Source organism: Sturnus vulgaris, chromosome 1, assembly GCF_052056855.1.
Source record: "Sturnus vulgaris isolate bStuVul1 chromosome 1, bStuVul1.hap1, whole genome shotgun sequence".
NCBI classification, from domain to species: domain Eukaryota; kingdom Metazoa; phylum Chordata; class Aves; order Passeriformes; family Sturnidae; genus Sturnus; species Sturnus vulgaris.
Window position 1 is genome coordinate 104,058,966 of NC_142243.1, and position 23,374 is coordinate 104,082,339.

The 23,374-nt window shown below is 35.6% G+C and overlaps 1 protein-coding gene across 2 annotated transcripts in view; it reads right to left on the reverse strand.

The window, feature by feature from the left end:
• Nucleotides 1–23,374, reverse strand: part of CEP192 (centrosomal protein 192) — a 56,217-nt gene that overhangs the window by 18,194 nt on the left and 14,649 nt on the right. Inside the window, exons 14-33 of one of the 2 annotated variants that reach the window (XM_088172810.1) lie at nucleotides 21,650–22,667; nucleotides 21,417–21,540; nucleotides 20,131–20,302; nucleotides 17,919–18,798; nucleotides 16,635–16,783; nucleotides 14,815–15,045; nucleotides 13,340–13,465; nucleotides 12,247–12,381; nucleotides 11,981–12,044; nucleotides 11,184–11,323; nucleotides 10,968–11,060; nucleotides 10,034–10,149; nucleotides 8,304–8,480; nucleotides 6,440–6,530; nucleotides 5,551–5,727; nucleotides 4,772–5,032; nucleotides 4,459–4,568; nucleotides 2,328–2,437; nucleotides 1,008–1,149; nucleotides 1–170 (exon numbers count right to left, since the gene is read on the reverse strand). In XM_088172810.1, the coding sequence (XP_088028936.1) occupies nucleotides 1–170; nucleotides 1,008–1,149; nucleotides 2,328–2,437; nucleotides 4,459–4,568; nucleotides 4,772–5,032; nucleotides 5,551–5,727; nucleotides 6,440–6,530; nucleotides 8,304–8,480; nucleotides 10,034–10,149; nucleotides 10,968–11,060; nucleotides 11,184–11,323; nucleotides 11,981–12,044; nucleotides 12,247–12,381; nucleotides 13,340–13,465; nucleotides 14,815–15,045; nucleotides 16,635–16,783; nucleotides 17,919–18,798; nucleotides 20,131–20,302; nucleotides 21,417–21,540; nucleotides 21,650–22,667 (4,486 nt within the window). Of the gene's footprint in view, nucleotides 171–244; nucleotides 438–1,007; nucleotides 1,150–2,327; nucleotides 2,438–4,458; nucleotides 4,569–4,771; nucleotides 5,033–5,550; nucleotides 5,728–6,439; nucleotides 6,531–8,303; nucleotides 8,481–10,033; nucleotides 10,150–10,967; nucleotides 11,061–11,183; nucleotides 11,324–11,980; nucleotides 12,045–12,246; nucleotides 12,382–13,339; nucleotides 13,466–14,814; nucleotides 15,046–16,634; nucleotides 16,784–17,918; nucleotides 18,799–20,130; nucleotides 20,303–21,416; nucleotides 21,541–21,649; nucleotides 22,668–23,374 lie in introns of those variants that run through there. The other variant, XM_014870871.2, reaches the window with a different exon arrangement.

The following is a 23,374-nucleotide window of genomic DNA, read 5'->3' on the forward strand; positions in this document are numbered from 1 at the left end:
CAATAGAAGGAGATGTCAAAGTCAAATACTCAGGTGTAACGGCCCAAGTCTGTTGAGCATCTGATTTATTCTGAAACAGATCTTTAGCTTTTGTAGAAAAGGTACCCTGAGGTCCTTTAACAGGAAGAACATCCAAAGTTGCAGCAGTATGTCTGACAAAGTTCTCAGACCTGAAAATAATATTGCATTAAACAAAAGCAATAAAAAATCTCATGAGTAATTATTATAGCCTACTCTTAGTTTTCTCAAAATTTTATTACTAAAGTACAATACTTTTTATATGGGCCCTCAAATACTCAGGTGTAACGGCCCAAGTCTGTTGAGCATCTGATTTATTCTGAAACAGATCTTTAGCTTTTGTAGAAAAGGTACCCTGAGGTCCTTTAACAGGAAGAACATCCAAAGTTGCAGCAGTATGTCTGACAAAGTTCTCAGACCTGAAAATAATATTGCATTAAACAAAAGCAATAAAAAATCTCATGAGTAATTATTATAGCCTACTCTTAGTTTTCTCAAAATTTTATTACTAAAGTACAATACTTTTTATATGGGCCCTCAATTTAATTCAATCCTCCATTAAGTAAAAAACAATCCAGCACCTATATCAGGATCAGCTTTTCCACAGAATGTTTGCAAGGTACCATTTAGAATAAGAGAAACTCAATTATCTTCAGAAGATAATAATATAAAATAATTGGAATAAAACATACACAGAGAAAACAAGTACTGGATAGAGAAATAAGGCAAGGCAAGTTGAGTTTCACAGCATGCTACACAACATATTCTGGAAATCAGGAAGGACTTGTGGAGATCACCCAGTCCAACACCTCTGCACAAAGGAGAGTCAGCTACAGCAGGTTATTCAGGACATTGACCAGCCAGGTTTTTAATTTCTTCAGAGATAAAAACTTCACAGCCACTCTGAGCAACCTGTTCCAAAGTCTAAACACCCTCACGAGAAAAAAACATAATTACATACATATAATTACTTATTATGGTTCCAGTACCTGTCCAATTCCAAATGGGGTCCAGGAGACTGCTGAAAGCCATCCTGATCACAAGTGGAATATCCAACCACAGAAAGGAGAACCTTTTGCATATTTGCATAGAAAAGATGGATATCATTTGTCCCTCGTGGGAAATCACACACTAAAAATGAGAGTAATAGAGCAATTCTAGTAAAAAAAAATCTTTAATACTCAGAAATTACACCACAGAGATATAAGACATAGTCCTAGTTAATAATCCATCAGCTAAGAAATCCTCCCAAAGTACTTCCTGCAAGTTTAGTTATAAGGCATAGCTCAACACTAACATCAAATACAATTTATAAATCTGAATACATACCAATTTAAAACTTTTTATTAGAAGATCTAAAAGATGTTACATATAAAAAATAAATATAAAAATATTATCATATAGTTTCCACCTTTATACAAATGCTATATACTAATTTGATTCTATGCCAAATTAGAGTTTTACTCTTTTCTCTAATACTGGCTTAACAACTTCAAAGGATACTCCAGAACCCAAGTATCTAATGTTCACTAGGATTTCAACCCAACTAAAATGACTGATAAAATAAAAAACTTTACTTTTCCAAGTAAAGACAATACACAATTCATAGAGAAAGAAACAGACCACATTTCTTCAGGTATAGTAGTCTTACAAGAGTAACTTATTCTATATGTGAATATAACTAGATCAAGAATAGGGTTTGACAGCAAATTTGTTCATGACACTTATGGGATTGAACAGTTGGGGGGGGTGCTTTAAGGAACCCTTTACAATATATTATATTCTTATTAATGCATTCCTTACTAACAAGCAGAAGAAAAAGCTATTAAATTTAGGAAGGAAAATAAATATATATTTTGGTGTCAGTCATATTGCCTGCCTCTCAATTTTCAAATATATCTATGCACAACAAACTGAATCTTTCTCAATAGTTAAAAAGACAAATACTTTCCAAATAAACCCAGCATTTTTAATGCTATAATATTTACAGACTGGAGTCTCAAGCTGCCAGGAGAAAAGTACAGAAAATCATCTAAAGAAATAGATACTGAATGAAAAAAGGCAAATTCTGTTGTGATGGGCTGACCCTGGCTGATGCCAGGTGCCCACCAAAGCCGTTCTTTCACACTCCTCCTCAGCTGGACTGGGGAAAGAAAATACAACAAAGCTTTGCCCAATACAACTGTCCAAATTCAGAACTTTTCTACTACATTAAAAAAATGGTGAAAAAGTAACTAGGATTCAAGCCAAAAGCACATTTGCCACATGAAAACATGTATTATATTTTTCTTTTAAGAAGTCAGTCTTACCTTCTGTCACAAGCTGCTCCCCTTGAAATTCTTCATCAAATACAGCATTTCTCAGTAAGTTGTTTTCTGGGATTATGCGTTTTTCTACCTCAGGTTTATACATCACAGCTCTGTTAGAAATAAACAGGAGTCATTAAATTAAACAAAGTACTAGAAACAACAAATTTAAAAGATTGATAAGAATTGTAAGAATCTAGCATAATTTTCACTTCATCATTTCTTGACTACATCAAACTTAAATCTAGAAGCAATCAATTAAAACTGAAGTCTTTTCACAGTCTTAAAATTGTTAAAGAAATACCTGCTCTATTGCTGCAGAGTAAAAGGAAACACTGAAATAATGGTTACCATATGTTTGTCTTTCCACACTTTTTCTCTGCTGTCAGTCACACCTACCTAGATTTCTGATAAGTACATCAGGCTTCTGAGTGATGTTTCAATCACCACAGGAAGCAGGAGAATGCTATTTTGGTTACAAGTGAAAGCCTTTTGGGAGGAAAAATTGACTAGTCAATGTCAGAGTGGCAGCAGGTGCCAGCCAACAGCAGGAACACAGAGCCAAGGAGCATAACTGCCAACAGAATAGAAAAGACTGGGAGGCACAGGGATATAAATAGTGCTGGGAAAAATGGGAAGCTACAGGTCAGCAAAAGGAAATCTGGCACTCAGATAAGGTCAGAGCCATGAAGGAGGAAAGAATACCTGAGCACTACTAACTCTCAGTCTAAGCTACTTACCAAGCTGCAAACTATATGTAATTTTGGAGTAAGGAACTTGGGGCACCAGTTGGCAGATGAGGCAGAGTACTCATTTCACAGTCCTGCCTTTAAGTCCCAAATCATGTTCTCATTCTAGTGCACAATTACAGAATGGGGTTGGACTGGCTCAGAAAATTCAGTCATTGTAAGACATACATGTCTCTTTCAAGCTTTCAAGGGAGATTTCAGAGACTCTCCCACCAAGAAACAACCAGCTAGATCACTATTTTGAAGAATAATATGCCAGCCTGATGACTAATAAAATCAACAAGTAATTTTGCATATATAACAACATCCAGAATCTGAATTTTAACAGTTTCCAATAATACCTATGTAGTTGTATTGAGCTTCTAGATGGGTTTTCTGTTGATCTGTAGACCAAAAATGTTCCCTAAGTACTTCAACCCTTTAAGGAGGATTCCAAGAAAGTGAGCTTTGCCTCACACAAAACAATTAATACCAAAAATCAGGAACAAGTATCTTCTAAATCTAAAATAAGCCAGTTTCTTATCAAGGTCAGGAACTCAGCTATTCCCATGAGCTTTTTATTCAAAGTCATGCAATTAAATTCAGCTGCATTTAACACTTCATTTGGATAAGAATATACACAATGACTTCCACACATTGTCAGGCAATGACATTTAAAAGCAATAATGAAATTATGCTGCTTCGAAGTTTTGCACTGAATTATGATCATCAGCACTTTAGTGCTCTACCTAATCTTTACATTCTGCGTTACACTATACCCCACAGACAGCCCAAGTCACAAGTGCCATTTATGCCACTGGAAGCAGAGCATGCAATTTCTGTGCATTTGAGTTATACAAACTGAAATGTAGAATAACATGGCCAGTATTTAAGATCAGCAAGGTATTTTCAACAAGTTTCCTTAGGGTGTCATGAGATAACGTGGATGTTATTTTTCTGATACACACATTTACTTAAACACATTCTTTGTCAACAGAATTCAGCAAAGACATTGTTTGAAACGTAATACTCCTGTATATCAGTACTATTCTTTTCATGAGCCTTTAAAAATTTAACATACACATTAGAGAACACAGATCTCTTTTGATAGAACAAAAGAAAACATTTCCCCAAAATCCAACACACTTGAATTTAAGAAATTTAAAATAGAATAAAATCCTTAACTAGGATTGTAGCTACACTATGTAAGCAAAGACATAAATGAACAAACCCCCAATCAACAACTTACAGATGCAAGGCTTAATAGATCTCTATATATCATTGCCATCTTTTAGTTTGTTCTTGCTCATTTTGGAAATGTTACAAAAAAACTTGCAGCAGCACATACCCCTAGCTTTAACTTCTTATTAGAGATCTGTCTGCTACAATAGCAAAGCACATCTTACCTGCGATACTGCTGCCTAGAAACTTCATCTCCCCAAAAAAAACATACTGTCGATACCAACATGCTTGGATGGAAATTCGTTTCCATCGGATTCCATGTTATAGTAATCACCTAATAAAATGAATAGATAACATACTGAGAAAAAAAAAATCTTATTGTTTGTATTAATGTTTGGAATGAGTCAACAGATTACTACAATACAAACAGGAAATAAAAATTAGGTGAGATTTTAATAAAGAATGAGTCAGACATTTTCACTGATGACATTTAATTTAAATTTATAAAATTTGCTCAGAACAAAGCACTGTACTTACTTCATGTGCTCCTTCTCTTAATACAAACTTCTCTGGAGACACTGTCATAACCTGAGGATCCATCACTGTTTTTGTCTGAAGGTTTCCCAGGCACAGTGCTTTAACATAGGCAGCCCGGGAGCCTGTGTTTCTCACGTGGAAGGAAGCTTTCTGTAATCTCGCAGACAATGATCCTTCCAGTGTAACCATGAAGCTATCTGACAATTTCTTAACATTTTCTAAAATTATATTGCTTGTTCCTCCATATCCAGATAACGGTATCTAGGAGAAAAAAAGGCCCATCACCAAAAATCAGTACTTCAAGTGAAAAAAGCTTCTTAGTAAAAAACATTTATGTACAACTGTGGTAAATTATATAGAAATACAGAAAAACAAATGAAAATGTTAAATATGAACTGAAAAGCCCTTGCAAGAAATAGAAAAGCCTAAATTTACTCAATCATTTTCAAGTTCTACTTCCAAGTTTTTTTAAGACCTACCTATAGTACAAAACAAGTTCAGATTTTTTAACACTTCTAGAGTTAAAATCTTAGGCTACTTTTAATATAGTACATAAAATATTTAGTCTTCCACAAAGGAAAGAATTGCACGCAAAATTGATACTAATGTTCAAAGCATAAAATTTAATGTCCATATGATTTTAACAAGTATGCAGACACCCATAATATGTATCTTGAATTTTCAGATTTTTTATAGAAACAGCTATTCAGTGCTAGATTTTCAATAATCATGAAAAAAAGTACATTTAAAATTATTAGAAACTATGTTTGGACCCTTACAGTAAACTTAATTCCTGGCTTTGTTCGAATCCCCAGATGTTTGATTTCCAGCTTTGCAAAGCAGCAAGTTACTCGAGTGGGTGTGAACATCAGGTATATGTTGGTATCCTCTTTGGGACGCATTTTGAGTTCCCAGTTACTGGTTAAGCGTTCTTCTGACCCGAATATACTCTGCAGCTATAAAAACAGACATCAGAACTGAGAGACTATAATAGGAAAAAAAACATAGCAATAAGACTTACTAAACTTGGAAGAAGAATTAACTTCTTTAAATTCCCCATTAACTTCTTTGACAATGACGTATTTAAAATTGCAATGCTTAATATGCAATGAAAACTACAAAGTCCAAGATACTTTATATTCCCATAAGGAACATTTTGATACCTCTCAGTTTAGACAGACTTTTTTGTCCTCAATCTCCAACCTGTCAAGGCTGAACTTTACCAGCACTACATTAATTCTGTCACTATAAGATTTTAGATTAAAAAATCTGAACACTTGAGGGAAAAAGGGGATATAAGTCAATGCAGGTAACATAACAAAAAGACTCATTAGCCATAGTAATTCCTAAAGGCAAATTCCAGTTTTTCTATCCTTGTCTATCCTCTGTCCTACAAGAAGGGCCGCTAATGGATCTCTCCAGCAAGTACTAACTCTGTTGTGATAGAGCAGCTTAGAGAGCTGTAAACTGAGCTCCAGTTTGCTGCAGCACTCTTATTTCAGTGGCTCCCAAGGATGCCAGTGTCACTTAAGCTCTGCTACCACACTCATCTTGGCAGTCTCAAAACAAATACACAGCCTGCTAACACTTCAGGGCAAAAACATTTTCATTACAAATATAGCCTGCTAACTGCAATAAACACTAAAGAGAAATTTCAATGACAGACACCTGAAAGCAGTCGTGATCATGGCCTCTTATCAACAATCTTAAATGCTGGGTTTCAGATGGAGAGTCATTTCTTAGAACCAGCTTCTTCTGTCTGAAAAATATGTTTGGTTAGATTTTCTAGCAAATAGAAATTAACTGCATCTATTAATTCATGGAAACAATGGAACTGGGACAATCAATTTTGGAGTTATTTAATGGGAAAAAAACACCTCTTGGAACAATAGAATATGTTAAATAGAAAGTTATTTCTGTATTGTCAAACTTACACACCCTACACTGTTATACACCACAACGAAGAATATTCATATAGGAAAACAATCCCCAAACATACATATATATTAAAAAAATAAAATACAGCTTTCCCGAAGCTCAAGTACTGTACTTACAGCCTGAACTTTCAAAGAAACCAGCAATTGCATCAATACAAAAACTCCTTAAAAATCCCCACTTCAGGACACAGTTATGATGAGATTATCCAGAGACACTTAATTATGCAGAAACCTAGTCTTGTGAGTAGTCTGGCCCAGATTCACTGGAGCAGTTGTAAAGAACTAGGTTCAGGATAACCTTTCCTCTTCTTGTACTTCTGAATGTAATAGCAACACAAAGTTACTGTCACTTGACAGAATCAGGTTGACTGAAAAATATTTTTTTTCCTCTGTGATACATCCTAGCATTGACCAGGTTTCTGGTACTCAGAGCTTTCCTCAGCAGAGGTAGGAAATATCTCCAGCAAAAGAAAGCGCCTTTGTCATTTTAACAAGTCAAAACATTGACAGATGAATTTGACAAGCCTTAAAATTGCTACAACATAGGAGAACAGATCATGTAGCTGGAATCAAAGAGGACAGAGAGAGCAAAACCTCTTTCCACCAACACTGGCAGACACTCTTTTATGCTCTGTTGAAACAAAATTACAGAAATAATTTCAGCTTCCTAAAACCAAGGGTTCCTTAAAACTGTTTTACAGGAGAAGCCGAAAATAAAAAGATAACAGTATACAGGAAAGAAGCAGCAATTCCCAAACACTACTGCTAGAAGCACACTACCTTAACAAACCAGGAAAACAGAAACGCAGCTATCAGAAACAGTTCTTGGCTACAAACATGGATTGATTTTAAACCGCCAGGAACATCATTAGATTCCTCAAAAAGTTCAGTATCAACCAACAGAGGCTTAGTCCTTTAAGTAATAATTACTACAAGGTCAGAGATCTGCAAAACTTGCAGACTTTACATATAAAAGAAGCAAAGAATATCCTGACAACTAGGAACAGTTTCACTAAAGTATAGAATACTGAATCTGTAAACTTGAAACTAAAAAAGTGAGAACAAGAAGTAGTCTGAAGGGTAAAGTAATTCATAATTAGGGGCAAAACAGATTCTCCATCACTGAAAGTTTTAACACTGAAATATTCAAATCAATTAAGGGATGTTTGACATTTTATGCTACTCAGATGGCCAAATTACATTACAGATTGGATTCTGCTTGTTGTAATGGATGCATAATTAATCTCTAGCAAGAGACAGGCATTGAAAGAACCAAAAGAATTTTTCTATCAACTTAATTGAAAAATATTTTTCTCCTCATTTCTACTTACATGACATACTAAATTTACAGAGTCAGATATTCTAATCATAACTAAAAGAGTCCTCAAAAATACACAAAGCTCGAATAAGATCAGTTTGTTTTCAAAACTTTCTTGCACAAGAAAAATAATTGTAATATTCTGCTTCTTTCATTTGAGGCATAGAACAAATCACTGTGAATTATCAATGTGAATAGAAAATTTTACTTCAAATAAGTGCAGTATAAAATACTTGACTTGATATTCTATATGAACGGCTGTCCAGCTTATACTTACACTGATGATCCAAGTGATACTGCTCCCCAGGCAATGAATTGCTTGTTGGAGAGGATGGGTGGAATGTCAGAGCGCTCAGCAGCTGCAGATACAGGTCTGTTTTTCCCGGATTCTACCTCACCTTTTATCATCACTTCAAACTGAGGCCCAGATGGCAGCACAAGGATTTTCAAAATACTTGAAAAATAAATAGATTAATTTAAATCCCACAGTAGAACAAGATTAGCTGATGAAATAAAAACATAACTGAAAAAATATCACAGATATTTAGAGGCATTTTATTACAGATATTACAGGCATTTTTAAAATTACCTTCTTAAGGCAAGAATACAAATACTTCTTTTTAGTTTATGATCAAGGCCAGCTTTAGGCATAGCCCTACATTTAAATCTTGTGGGCTCTAAATACACATGCCACATGTACCTCACAGAGTCTTCTGAAGTATTTCTTCTGGAAATGATTCAGATAAATATTTCAGAGGCTACAGCTCAGCAAACTATGTTTTGTCCATACTAATTTCTAATTATTTTGACAGACAAATTTTAGAAAGAAACTAAGTCTGACTGTATGTAGCTTAAAGAGATGATTTTTGAATGACATGAGAAACTCTATATAATTTTTACAAGTATGAAATATCCAGGAGCACCAAGGAATGAAATCTAGCTTTTAAATAAATTTGAATAATTTCCTATAGCACAGACGGACTTCAAGTCAAGAAAAAAATTCAAGAACCTCCATTCTAGCTGTCAGTGAATCCCTATGATGCCTGCTGACAAAGCCCTGAATCCCATCAGCAGGGAACATGGACTCTTGTTACTGCCCATTAGTTTATCAGGCTTTTGGCAGCACTTTGACGTACACTACAAAGTTTCCAATCCTGAGTACCTCAAGCCTGTAAAAATTCAACCTATCCAATAGGATCATACTGTCACTAGCACAGAACTTCTCATTGTTAATTTAAATGCACTGGGGAGCCCTGGTTAAGCTAGCTAGTGAAGTTGAACATATTTTAAAGATACTCCTTTCTCCATTCTTGCTCTATCACAGCAGAAACTGGAAATCATGCAACAAGAGAGGAAAGGCTGCTCTGGAGAAATGAGTCAGACCTCTGTCATTGCCAAAAACTCTCACGTGACATCTTAAATGTAACTTGAACCAATCAAGTTTGTTTTGCAGAATGAAGTTCAACAGGCCCTAATGAGCAAAACCATGAATGTTTCTTCCATCTGGAAGGAATATGTTCATTAGCATTGTACAAAATAAACTTCTACCTGATTACAGCAGACAAATGAATACTTATGATTTTGATCTATTCTTGAGTTTTTTCACATGTAAAATAGAAATGACATTTCCCTTGCCTCAGCAGAGAGAAAGAGGGAAGCAACTGAAGGGGCTGCTGAAGCTGAGTATTTTGACATTTTGTTGTACTTTAGACATAACTACCATAGAGACGGCCTCAGAGACTTACTCCATTTATTTACACTAAACAAGTCTTAGAATATTTCTTGATGGGAAATATTACCTATTAATTCAGCTATACACACCTGAAAAGACAAATAATCTACAGAAAAGGTGAACCTTAGCAAAAACCCTTTTGTAATGGATAAGAGCTGTCATGAAAACAACTGAAAACAAAGTCTCTTGTATGGGTAAAATTTTTAATTTGTTCATTACCTAAAGGTCAAAAGTAGTTCAGTTTAATACATGCAGCACAGAATCAGTTATGTTACCTTTCTGTAGATGTTGTGCTTTTTGGAAAAAACTGGACAGTCACTACTTGCCCTCTTCCGGGTAAAAGGAAAAGGTCTTCAGGTTCAACAGCAAAGCAGCTGTCCTGATCTGATGTCTGAAAGCAGCCAAGGGCAAAAGGGAGGGTTAGTTACCTATTTAAGGGACTAGGTACTTCTACAACATGTAATACAATTTGTTTGTGCACCTGTTGTACCTGCAGTTCAGACAATTTGAATACACCTGGAGTCTTCAAACACTTTATCAATCAGCACGCAGTACCATCACTTAAGGTGGCATTTGTGATAGCGGGCATATATCCTATTTTCATAGCCTCTGATCCTGGAAATGATGGGCTAACAAATCTCTTTTTGTAAAATAAAACCAACTGCTCTTTCTGTTGACTTTGAAATGCAAGTTTCAAATGTGTTTATTTATATTTCAGTCTGGAACCATATTTTCCATGGATTTCCAAAAAGGTCAAGTAAAGACACTGCATATCTGAAAAGAACTCACTTTGAGCAGGCAGATGTACACTAAAACCTAATGCAGTTCTGCTAGAAAATACAGATGTTTCCCAATGCTAATATTCATCTTTGCCTTAAGCAGGCTTTAGTCTACCAGCTACTTAATACCTGCTGTGCAGCACAGGCTTCACGACTTCTACACGTAACAAATATTTTAGTTAAAATTTAGTAAAAATCATAAAGGTATGTTTGTTATAACAAATAAAACCAAAGTTGAGCAAAAGAACACCCATATGGTTTTTCCAAAAAAGTAAGCTAATCTCTTAGCCATCTTTCATTCCCTTTACGTTAACTTGTAAAGCTTTTGTCAAAACACAGAGCTGAGCTAAAATCCCAAGGCTCAGCTCTAGCTTCAGTACAATAGGAACAGTACAAAAGTCATGATTACAAGAGGGAAAAGCCAACCTACCTTAACTTTCAAATGTACACTAATGTTTCCAGCATTTTCCAATGGCAGCTGCTGCTTGACTGTTGAACCCACACTAGTAGACAGATGTATTTTCTGTAAAATTTAAGAAAGTGTATGTTTGTATATATACATACATAATAAAACCAAACATTACAGAAGTAGGAGGCTAGGAGAGAGAAACTGTTCTTGAAATACAGTTTCTAAATACATGCAAACCTCTAAGTCTTTTGGAATATGTATCCTTGCTGTTCCAGCTCTTGCTCTGAGAGAAATACTTTTAATCACAGTGCTAGGTCCTGGACTATCCACTTCCACGTCCACTCTTGCCAGGAACTCCTCTGCTGGACCCAAGGAATCTAGGAACAATTTCATGAGTAGCAATAGCAAGCAAGTCTACCAACAGCAAAGGCCATTCCTATGGATGCATGTCTCACTTCAGCTACTCTTCAATCTTAACATATTCATGTGGTGATAAGAACAGCAGCTCTCCCATTACTCCTGCAACATTTTTTTTCTTCTTTTAAATAAAGTCTCACAGGACCTTATTTAAGAGTTTGACTTTTTGTCAAAGGTGACTGAAATTGTCGCTAATGCAAACAAAAAAAACCCATCCTGCCACATCAGCCAAACTAGTTGATATATGTACTATTTTCTATTCAGGAAGCAAGAGCAATTCAAAGGTTTCTTCAAATTTATTATCTATTTTGCAATTAATGCAATGTCTTCTTAAGTGATGGTTTAATTTCCTCAGTAAAAGGAGTTAACACGAATTCCAGGCATCTTGCAGTACAAACTTTGTACAACTTCATCCTTAAGTAAAAGATGTCCCTGGTAATATAAAAAGGATTAAGACAGAGATAACCTGCCTCCTACAGTTACTAAAATTGAATATGATTCCTGAAATATTAGTGGACACAAAGCAAACATGGTTTGGCCTGTTCCTGCAATTCTAACACATGTACACATTAAAAGTCAAATCTGTTTCAGTTGAAATTAAAATCAAGTTATTTTACCTGAACAAGAAATTTGTTTCTTAGGTGCATGGAACAGAACCCAAACTGTTAAAGCTTCAGGATCCTGAAAAATAAATTAGTTAACTCACCTTATGGAAGGAAGAAAATTATTGAGAGGAGAAAACGAACAAACAAACAAAACACCCACAAAAATTAAACATGCAAAAGTGCACTGCCCAAAAATCATTATTGTGAATTCAAATATTGAGCACTGTCATTTCAGACAGCAATTAAAAAGAAGAATCAGCCAACTACAAACTACTCACTTGTCCATCATAGCTTGCATGTATCACATGATTTAAAACTGATGGAGCTGCTGTCTGAGAAACTGCATCCATTTTTTCATTAGAAGTATCAACAGGTTCCTTGGAAAAGGTAAAGCACCTCCAGGCTACTGCATTCTGTTAAAAAAAAAAATCTTATTGTCACTAACAGCAATGCTGACAAAGTTGAGAAATACAAGACAAGTTTTGAATGATCAAAGTAGTTCAGAAAAAAAATATCAAAAATCAGTCTGTAGTTTTGATAAGTACATGATAATCCAGAAAACCGTCTAAAAACAATGGGAAATCCTTTTGCAACAAAAGCAGACAAGCAGAGTCTGGTTACTTAAGCCTTCAAGAAGTTTGGCTGATCAAGACCAAACATCACTAGTCCCCAAGACAACCTGATCCACCTTAACACAAGGCCAGCTCTTTCTTATTCCCCTGCACAAGGAAATAAGGCCAGCTCTCCACACAGCACAAATCAATGGTCAGTCCAGCCTAACAAAAAACGTGAAAACTGCATTGCACAGATGCAGAGTACCACACTGTAGCCTCTCAGACAAGCTGTGACCTAGTGGGAGACAAAGGAGATAGAGAGAAGAGTCCTGCTCTTGCTCCTGCAGAGGGAGTATGTTAAACTTGCTAGCAGCAACCTCGGCTGCTTGTTTGAACAGTCAGCTGTTCCATTTGAATAGTGGAATATGTCTTCAGCCTCTCAGAGAGAAAAGGGAAGCTCCAGCTTCCTCAGCTTCTCAAAGGGAAGGTTTAGGCAACACAACCCTTTTTCTATCTGCTGCTCTGTGCTATCAAAGCAAGCACCAGAGGTGGAATCCCATGGGTAAGCTATAAAAAGTTACCAACAGACATTAAACAAAACACCACACACGTATCCCAGAAGCATTTTTGCTGGTACCATTACAGCAGAATCAGATTACTACCCTGCAAAAATCATTTATTTCCTGGGATTTATAGGGAATATTACATCTCGTGTCCAATATATACTTCTTAATGATAAGTAACATAAAGTGTTTGGGTATTAAAATTCAGTATCACAAGATGTTAACTCTCTCATAAATAAGATAACCGTACTTACTGCATTAATAATAAGTCTAATTGGCATAAAAGCATGGGTTTTGTTGATAAGTTTTAGGGGAAGAGCCTTCCAACTGCCAAAAGGCAAGTCACCAAAATCCAGGCAATCTCCTTTTCCTGTTTCCACCTGGTTTTAAAACAAAGCAGAACTTAGAAGAAAAGAAAACCTTCAAAACACACTACCCTACAAAAGTACCAGGAAAGAATGTTACTCACCTATTTCATCCTCTTAACCTATATCCACATATAATACAAACCTCCTACCAGGGGTAGGAGTCTAAGAATCATGTTTTCTTTGATAGTAGAAGGGGTTATAGCCAATTGTCTCTCTCCCATGCATTTTGCCTCAGTCAATTAAGTCAATCTTAGTGCAATGCTTACCCACCAAAATCCAACACACAATCAAGTTCTTTTGGATAATTCAAACTAAAAGTAAGTTTTAACCATAATTATTGCTAACAAGGAAGAAATGTCAATTTTAGATAGTTACAAACTCATTCCAGCAAGTTAAATGTTAAGAAAATAACTAAGGGGCAGTTAATTTTTACTGTCTTAAAAACACTTAAGTGTCATGATCTGCAGTAAAATGCAGCTTTTATTTGATACTTTTTCCAATCTCAAGAATGCAACAACATGCAGAGATTGAGCACAGGGTTCAAATTCTATTTGAACATGACACAAGTTTAAACTATATACTATGAAGAACATGGAAAGTGGACTACATATAAAAAAAAATTAAAAATAAATAAAAATTTATGGAAGAAGCACTAAAAATTATATCCATTCCTGTGCATTTATTACTTCAAAACATATAATTAGCCCAAAGCGAGTTAAAAGACCACCATAAATGAAAAAAAAATGTTAGCTGTGGCTAAGCCTTTTTCTAGATTTAAGAGTATGGACAAGCAGAACTTTATGAAGCCAGATTTAATTATTAATGTCACATTATTAATGGTTGTTCTTGATAAGACACAAGACAAAAGCACTTTACACATGGAATTACTTTTAATTTTTAATTAGTCCAAAATAAGAAAATATTCTCTACAATCATAAACAAGCTAGGGGTAGTAAGAAACTAAGACAAAGCCTACTTGATTAAAAAAAAAAAAAAAAGAAGAAACCCTTACAATTGGAAAGAAATACTTTTTGTTACATTAAATGCCCAATCCAACACAGCAGATACCTAGTAAACATCAGATGATTAAGGTTCTGCCCAGCCTTTTAACAGTGAAAAAGTAATGCATTTTAACTTATTCTTTCCACACAGAAGCCTCCATTTCCAGCTAGCTGCTTTTCCACAGCTGGAATTTCCCAGATAGCAATAGGGTTCTCAAAAATTTTCTCATATTCCCACTCAAAACATATGAAATTCTAAGTTTCTTTGAGGAACAACTTTGAAATCCTATTATTTTCCAGTATCATTAAATTATTAATAAAATTTCAACAATGAAAGACCCACAATAAGCAGCAACTTACTTCTAAATTAGGATTTTCAGCAACTGCTGTCAGAACTACCCTGCTTGCCAAAGCTTCTGACTGAACAATTGTCTCAGCATCTGCAGAAACTGGCCAAGATGAAACATTGAGGATACACTGGAAGATGCCCGGATGGGAAGGTAAGAAAAGTATTTTCAGGTCGTTGGTAGAATAGGGTCCTACAATAGTTTTGTTCTTGAAAACCAGACATTGATATTTCATAGGATCCATCTGAAAAACAAAATACCTGTTATTTTCAGACAAGCCTTCCACCAGAAGAAATTTTCTTTGCAAATACCACATTTATCTGGCACCACCACTTAACACAGACGTTTTGTACATATTTTTCTTCCATTTAATTAATGCATCTTCATTTCCATGGCCCATTTGCATCCTGCTCACTGCAGGCCTTTTCTTTTAATTTAAACAGAGACGTCAGCCTGAAAATTGCTGAGGTTTCTTTCTACCATCTAGTGAAAGATTTACACTGGGAAAATTAATAAGTAAAAACTCTGATTTTTGAGAAAGAACAGCAGCATATCTCAGAGTTGACTGTAAAAAAATTGGTTTTAATCACACTGTGCAAACAATTGCACATATTTATTCATGGGAACAACTGTAAGGTAATTTCATTTAAAAATCATCTCTTGATACAACAGAATTGCTGGTTACAGGAGCTGCATAAAAGCCCTATGAAGTTGATTAAAAAATTATGCAACAAACCCTTATTCTCATATACACACACATATATATATACATGAGCACACAGAATTGTGACTTGATGTTCTTTAAAGAGGTAGAGAAAACAAGATCAAAACTAAAAACCATACTCTGGAAAGACACATGATACATCTGCTGGAAGAATATACCTCAGGGATGTGATCAGGATTTCTAAGATTTATAAGCTGCAATATTTAAAGCAAATCATTGTCTGCTATTCCTCAGTAATATGGACCAAATAAAAACAGCAAGAACCATATTTTAAAAAAGAGAAACCAATACTTTACACAATCTACAACTGAACTGAACAGTGGACAACACTGCATCGTTTCAACAGATTAGCTAGAGAAAGAGCAGTCTACCAAAAACTAAGAACAGAAATAACATCTAACTCAAGATACAAAGTATCAAACTGCCACAAACTCGGAGTATCCTATGCTTGTTCTGTTATATTCTTCTCTACTAAGTGCATTCATCAATAAAAGAAATTAAAACATTCTGATGGACTGATCGAATCTAACTCATTCTCAAGTTCTCAAGATATTTTACTTCTGGAGCAATTACTATGATAACAGAAGTATATAGAATGTAACAAAATTGAAGTGCAAGACAGCCAATTCATGGCCTACAAGCTGCCTACAACCCACAGAACAATCCATCTAGCTTGAAGCCTGCTCCAAATACTTCTCATTCTCCATCACCCAAGATCTCTCGATTTCAAGAAAAAGAGGAGCAAACTGCCAAAAATGTTTTAGCAGTAACAGTCCTCAGCATGGATGTTTTCTGGCCTAGAACTGACTTTTCTTGCATACGCAAAGGCAGGCATGAAAAATTCAAACTCAAACCTTGCACACTTCATGTACACAATACAATTCTACAGATCAATCACTTCGTGTGGCATTTACTTCACAAAGCTTACTTGTTGGAGGAAGTCAGGTGACCTGGATAAAGAAAGTAGCATTGCTTTTGTGGATGTTAACTACAAAACTGGGGGAAAAAAAAAAAAATCACAGATGTATAAAGAGGGCCTTAATTGTACATACAACATCTGGTAAGATTACAGTATTATTCAGCTTTATGGAAAAAAACAAATCTCTTACCTTTTCCCCATTAACTGAAACACTGAGTATTCCAGTGTTGACCTGCAACCATCGGTCACTTGGATTATAAATGCTAAGAACTGTCTGTGATGCAATTCCCACACAACAGGCATTAGAGAACTTCAGTTCTTCTGGTACTTTTATAAGCCCTTTGGAAGAAAATATGCTCCTGTTAGTTACAAATCAGCACACAGGCTGCCACCAAGTTTATGAACTCATCTGACAAATGCTTCATTATGGCAAGGAAATGTTTGACTCCTACAGTTCTCATACGAATGTTTTTCCACAAGTATGAAATTTGAAATTTTGATCATTTCCAATTTGCACCTTAAAGTTCCACTGCAATAAAAATAAATACTTATGGAAATGGCACATTCCATACAGACCCACAAAGTGTACATATAAACCTGTTATAAAACACTCAGTGGCCACAACTTCATCAGTACTAGTCCAAATCAGAAAATTTGAATATTACTATTACAAAATCTTGTTAGTATAAAAATAGGTAAGGAGTATTTCACTATTTTAAAATGCTAACTAACAAGATCAGTGATTTGGAACAATCAATAAAACAAGCTCTAAACTGTCACAGATTCACATCCTCAACCCCACTAAGCAGTTACGCTGAAAAAATTAGCCAGAAAAAAAGTATAGCAAAAAACAACTAACAAGATTGTAGGTTAAAATGAGTTTTTAAAATTAAATAGTAATTTGTGTTCCTTGGGTTGAGTGATAAGTCTAGACACCAAGTAATAGCAAAAAGGACAGAAGACACTTGGCAGCTTGTCTTTCCCTTCATAACCAGCAAACAGATTCAATTGTCCATGGGGCTCAAACTTCTTATGAGTTTTGGCCTTCACTGACTGCTAAAACCAAGTTAGGCTGGAAATAGAAATGTCCTCTACTTTCCAGATTTAAAAAATGGAGTTTCAAGAGCATGACTTCTCTTGCCTAGCTTGAATTGCAGCTAGGATTTCTCTTCCTTCTATGAAAGGTAGTTCAAGATCCTTTACACAAACACAGAACTACTTAATATTGAAGAATACTGAAATTCTTCTAAATTATAAGAAATGTTTTTTAAGACCATTAGAGGAGCTGTAAGAATAGACACTGAATTCAGAGAACATCATTAAGCAAGGAAAAATAGCAATAGGTTTTGCATAAACAATAACTGCAGTTACACTTAGTACCATCTTAATTTTATTTACTATAACACATGCAACATCACTATCACCATTCCTGTCCACAGCTGTATTTCAAACACACTGTAAAAAACACACTTACCAATACCAGGTGACTTGGAGAGCTGCCACTCACTTCTGCCAGCTCCAAGAGTTTGTCCAGTACATGGTTTTACATTTACGATATTATTATTCCATGAAGTACAGTGTGGATTATAAAGTGAAGCTGCACCCAAGAAGCCAGAATCTATATTTGGACCTAAAGGAATTCCTAATGTAAGTGGATTCTCAACATGTCCTGCTGGGATACCAGAACAAGGAAGCCCTGCTGAAAGGCCAAAACCTGCAGAGCTGCATCCATGAAACTGAGACAGAACTGCATTTCCTGCAGGTCGTACAGTTCCCAGATGCTGTTGTGCAAATGGAGTTGTTGCAAGCAAGGTTGGGACAGAAGAAGAAATTGCTTGACTCTCAGAGGTAGTGACATGGGATTTAACAGTTGATAGATGAACATACTGTTCAGCAGATGAGTTTTGATTGCATGGCAAGCAGGTGTTTAATCCAGAATAGACAGGTAATCTATTCAGAGATGGTAATCCTTGTCTCTGTGCTTTGTTTGTTTGATCCTGACACACTTCGTGTGCATCAACGTTGACAGAAAGTGGCGGAAAGGTGCAGAATTTACTTGGCAAAGCTGATTTAACATGGCCTAGCTCTTCATGATTTGCTGGTACATTTGAAGGAATAAATGGAAGCTGCTTTTCATTCTTCAGAAAACCTTCATTGGCCAGTTCTTGGTCTAGTACATTATGAGGTTTTCTGTGAAGATCAAGTCCATTTTCTTCTCGTTTCTGATCAATACTAAGTACTGCTTCTTTTCTATTTCTTTGACGTGAGCGGTCTTCTAGATTTTCTTTTGTATGTTCCTGTGGAGGAACTGGGCTGGCCTGAATTATTGTTGTGCTCAGTTCAGTATTTTCACCCTAGTAAATAAAAATAGCATGCAGTATTACACATCTTAGAAAAGCAGTAGGGTACATAAGACACATCTAACTCTGGTACTGCCTTTTCAGTAAACTTTCCTGTCCAATCATTACTGGTATTGCCATCCAATATAAATAATCAAGTTTGTCTTGTCTAAAGTTTTACTTTCATAGTGGTGATTCTTCACCCTGAAAAAGAAAACCTGCAGCTTCAACCTGTCTACTATCCTAAAGACACATTCTACTGGGTCTGGCTGAGGTGGTGTTGATTTTCTTCACAGCGGTCTCTGTGGTGCTGTATTTTTAGATTTGTATTCAAAACAGCATTGATAACACACCAAACATACTAGCCAGATTAAAAAAAAAAAAACAAAACAAAACAAACAACTGAACGGCCTTGAACCAAATCACTAACCAAAAAGGATTTGAGATGCATGAAAATGCATTGATAAAAACATTTTCTTTGTGCACTCACACAAAGAAATCATTCAAGCCCAGAGATCTGCCCTTTAGACTGGAATGGTATAGCTGGAATGAGCACTCATATTTACACAATTACACAGGTAAGTCAGAAAGGTTCTTCAATTTTATCCGTCTGGTTTTTTAAGTTCCATCCATAATGACACACACTTTGGAAGGGGAGAGACGTATCATAGATTCCAGATTCCAAGGAATGCATAAATTCAGATAAAAGACTGCCAGTTATTTTAATCAGCATAAGACTGCAAGTCTGAACACAAATTTTACCCTCAGTGTACATTCTTTTCTAAACCAGTAAAAACAGTCAGAATGACTTGTCAGAGGTGGAAAATTACTGTTTCAGTCCTGAAAAAAGTAGTACAAGCTACATTATGTATTTATAAACATTTCTCCAGAAAAAAAAAAAAAACAAAAAAAACAAACAGGAAAAGTATTCTCCTAACAGCTGAAGCTGAACAGCAAGGGAGCCTCAGGTGTGATGAAAGCAATATAGATCCTCCAAAATACTACAGGAATACTGCACCACATTCCAAAGCCAGAATGACTTAATGAGAAATTACAGAAAAAAAAGAAAGGAAAAAATACATCAACTCTAACTTCTGAAAAAGTTCCTAGTTCTTTGATTGTTTTACTGTGTTTGTATTTATTAGAGTGTGTGCATTTAGCACAGCTGATACAAAAATTCAAATTTCTGAGAAACTCAGAAGCTGGAAACAAGAAGAATACCTTTTCCCTATGCACAGCATATCCTCAACTGTTTGAAAACCCTTAGGGCTTTTTTAATTTAGTATTACTTTGACCTGTAAATTTTGGTTTAGGGGCAAAGGGGAGGTGGTGTTTTGTGTTTCTTACCCAGTATGTCCTGGGGTTAAGTATCACTGCTGTGTTCTTATGGGCACTGCCAGATGCAGAGACATAGGTTAACCTGCTCATGCTTGGGCTCGAGTAAGCAGATTGAGGTAGCATATTCTCTTTGCAAGGAGATTCCTGACAATGTGATGGGCAAGAAAAGTCCATTTCAGATCTGAAAAACAGATTCAAAATATGCCATTGTTAAAATATATATTTTTAATGCTGACCTCAATAAAATCAATGTTACACATTACCTATATTATTCTATAAGTCAACTTAATTAGCTGTTCTTTTTAATGCAGTCAGTAGAAATGAGAAATCAGCTCTCAATTAACCTTGACAAGTTCTGACTTTGGTATATATAAAACACATTTTCATTCTATATAAATCCACATAGATAAAAGCATCAGAGTTACACAACTGAATTCAGATGCTAAAGCCACAGAAACAACACAATTTATTAAAAGGTGTGAGTCAATATACTTGTATCTAACTAGATTAAAAAGTCAAATTAAATCATTTAACCTCTCAGGCATCACACATGAGTTTCCTATTCACTGCTGAGATTCTCTTCATTTCAAATGCTTGAAAACACAGCATCTCTCAGCATTTGGTTCAACAAGACAAGTTAACATTAAAACAATTAAAATCACTGACAATTGAACTGGAAATCCTAATAGCTATATAACATGCCTGCAAAAATACATCTACTCCTGCACATACTAATTTCTGAGAAATGCCAGACAGCCTGTAATTCTAATAACACATACAAACACAAACTGTAGTTAAACACCAAACAGTGAACTTAAAAGTTAAGTCAAAGACATCAGCTGCCTCATCTTCTTACGAGACTGCACACAAACCACTAGCTACTGGCCGTGTTTGTGTTTAAGATTACAGAATCAATTTAATTGCAATTTTATGACATTTACTGTTATGGGAGTCCATTTAATATTGTTCTTTCAGTTGCTAAGGAAATCTTAAACCTTGGATACAAGTATGCATCAAAATACAAAATAGTCAAAAGCAGTACAAGTATTTCTACCCACCCTCTCCCACAACAAACAATGATACAAATAAGAAAACCAAATGGAGCTCAATACTTTTTAAGTTTAAAAAACACATCTTCATTGGGCTATAGAATGTACGGCTTAGTGTATAACGAAGTCTTAGCCTAATAAAGATCTTCTATAAATCTGGATCACAGTCAACATTCAAACCAACATATGATCCCTCAACAATCCTCATGAAGCATTAATTCTTATAACCTGCACCAAGAAACTTACCCTGAAAACGCTGTTCCAGAAGTCTCACTAGGAGAAGAGTGAATCAGAGGTGAAGTTGAAGGTCTGAAGCTACACTGCTCACCCTCCAGATTTAAGTCACATTCAGGTAGAATGGGTTTATGCTCTGGCAAGTAAACAAATTTTAAACACCAGATTTATTTATGGACAGGAAACAAGTTTATTTTCAAGAAAAGCCTTTTCAACAATAATTGCATTTACATAGGTTTACTTACCAGTACTATTCTGGGAAGTTGGAGAGTGCTTCTCAAAAGTTACATGTTTTGCATTCCCACCACGAGGAATACGGGCATCCTTGTTTCTCTTCTCTGTATTTTGCTTCCTCTCATCATTGTTCAATTTCTGCACAGGCTTGGCTGTTGTAGGACTTACTGAGGCATATTTACTAGGTTGCTTGGCAGGTTTTAAGTTGTTGAGGGATGGAGTATTCCCTGCACTTCCCTCCACCAAATTATTACATGTCTCAGGAACAGCATTTGGTGCTTGATCTACTGTTTCTCTATCTTCCCTTACACTACATGTATTAGTGAGATTGCTGTTCTGGTAAGCAAGCAGATTTTGCTGTGCCACTTCCATTTTTGCTGCTGAGAGAATTCCATATGTGTGGGCTTCATTTCCATTAAGTGTCTCTGATCTAATATCAGCATCCATTGACTGTAAATGTTTACTATTTACCAAATCTGTCAACTTTTCTGAATATTCAACATTATCTGCAATTACATTTCCACGGCTGGGAATACCAGACAGACTAGAAAAATTCTGACTGTCACTTTCTTCATTAAGATAATCAAGCAATCGTTTTTTTATTCCTTGATGTTTGCTACGATTATTCATCAAGTCTTCTGAAAGAGCATCCTTATGTTTATCTTTACCCAGTAAAAAGGTATCAGGTGTAAGGTTCTGGACAGATGCTTCATGTTTCACAACACTCTCATATTCACTCTCACATCTGTTCTCATCTGTTTTTTTGAGGTATTTTTCCATATCAAATGCACTATTTTCCTTATTGCTGGATAATAACTCATTAGCAGAGAGTTCAGCTTCTTTAACAACTCCAGGAAGGACATGTGTTCTTTTCTTTTTATTGGAGAGTGCCATTATCATAGCAGCTAGCTGGGAAGGTTCAGCACTGGAGGAAGCATTAGCAATAGCATTTGCAATTGTGCTGATACTCAAGACAGAGTCAGAATGATTAGACAAGCCATCCTCAAACTTGCCTTTATGAATTCCATCCTACAGCAAAACAAAATGAGTTAAGCATCACAGTAAAAAAATTTTATTCAGTGTTCTGTTTCTTGTTTGTATTTCAGGATATGGCAATATATTAATGTTCTTCATTCATGCATTTTTAAACATCTGTCTAGAAGGAACACTGAAGTAGAGATTATTCTCATTCTCCTGATTTTTTAAGTCTACTTCACAAAGGTTTTTCTAGATTAAGTAAGTATTGCCTACTAGGAAGCCTTAGTTCTTGTGAAACTTTTAAAATCCTAAAATGCTTTTAATTCAGTTGAAAGAACTGGGAGTAAAATCCTGTCAGGGACAAACAGCAAAGAAGTTACCATGACCAAATATACAGTAACTTCCCAAATAATTTTAAATCATCTGCTTCTACAGAGAGAAGACATAGCTATTCCTACAGCTTTTTCTATCACAAGTCTGATTTCTTCTTTGGTTTTCACATTGGATATTCTTAGCAAAGAGCATGCAGTAGGTAGACAGTTATATCCAGAGGCCAGTCTCTTTCAGATGGACACAGACTCAGGAAGAATTTAAAACACATGTCCTCCTTTAGATATGCATGCATCACCTCACAACATCCTCATTAAAAGACAGACAAAGCATGGAGCAGACATGTACACCATGACTGGACTGAAAACAAGCTGAACTGCCAGGCTCAAAGGGTAGATCAGCAGCACCAAGTCTCCATCAGGAGGCCA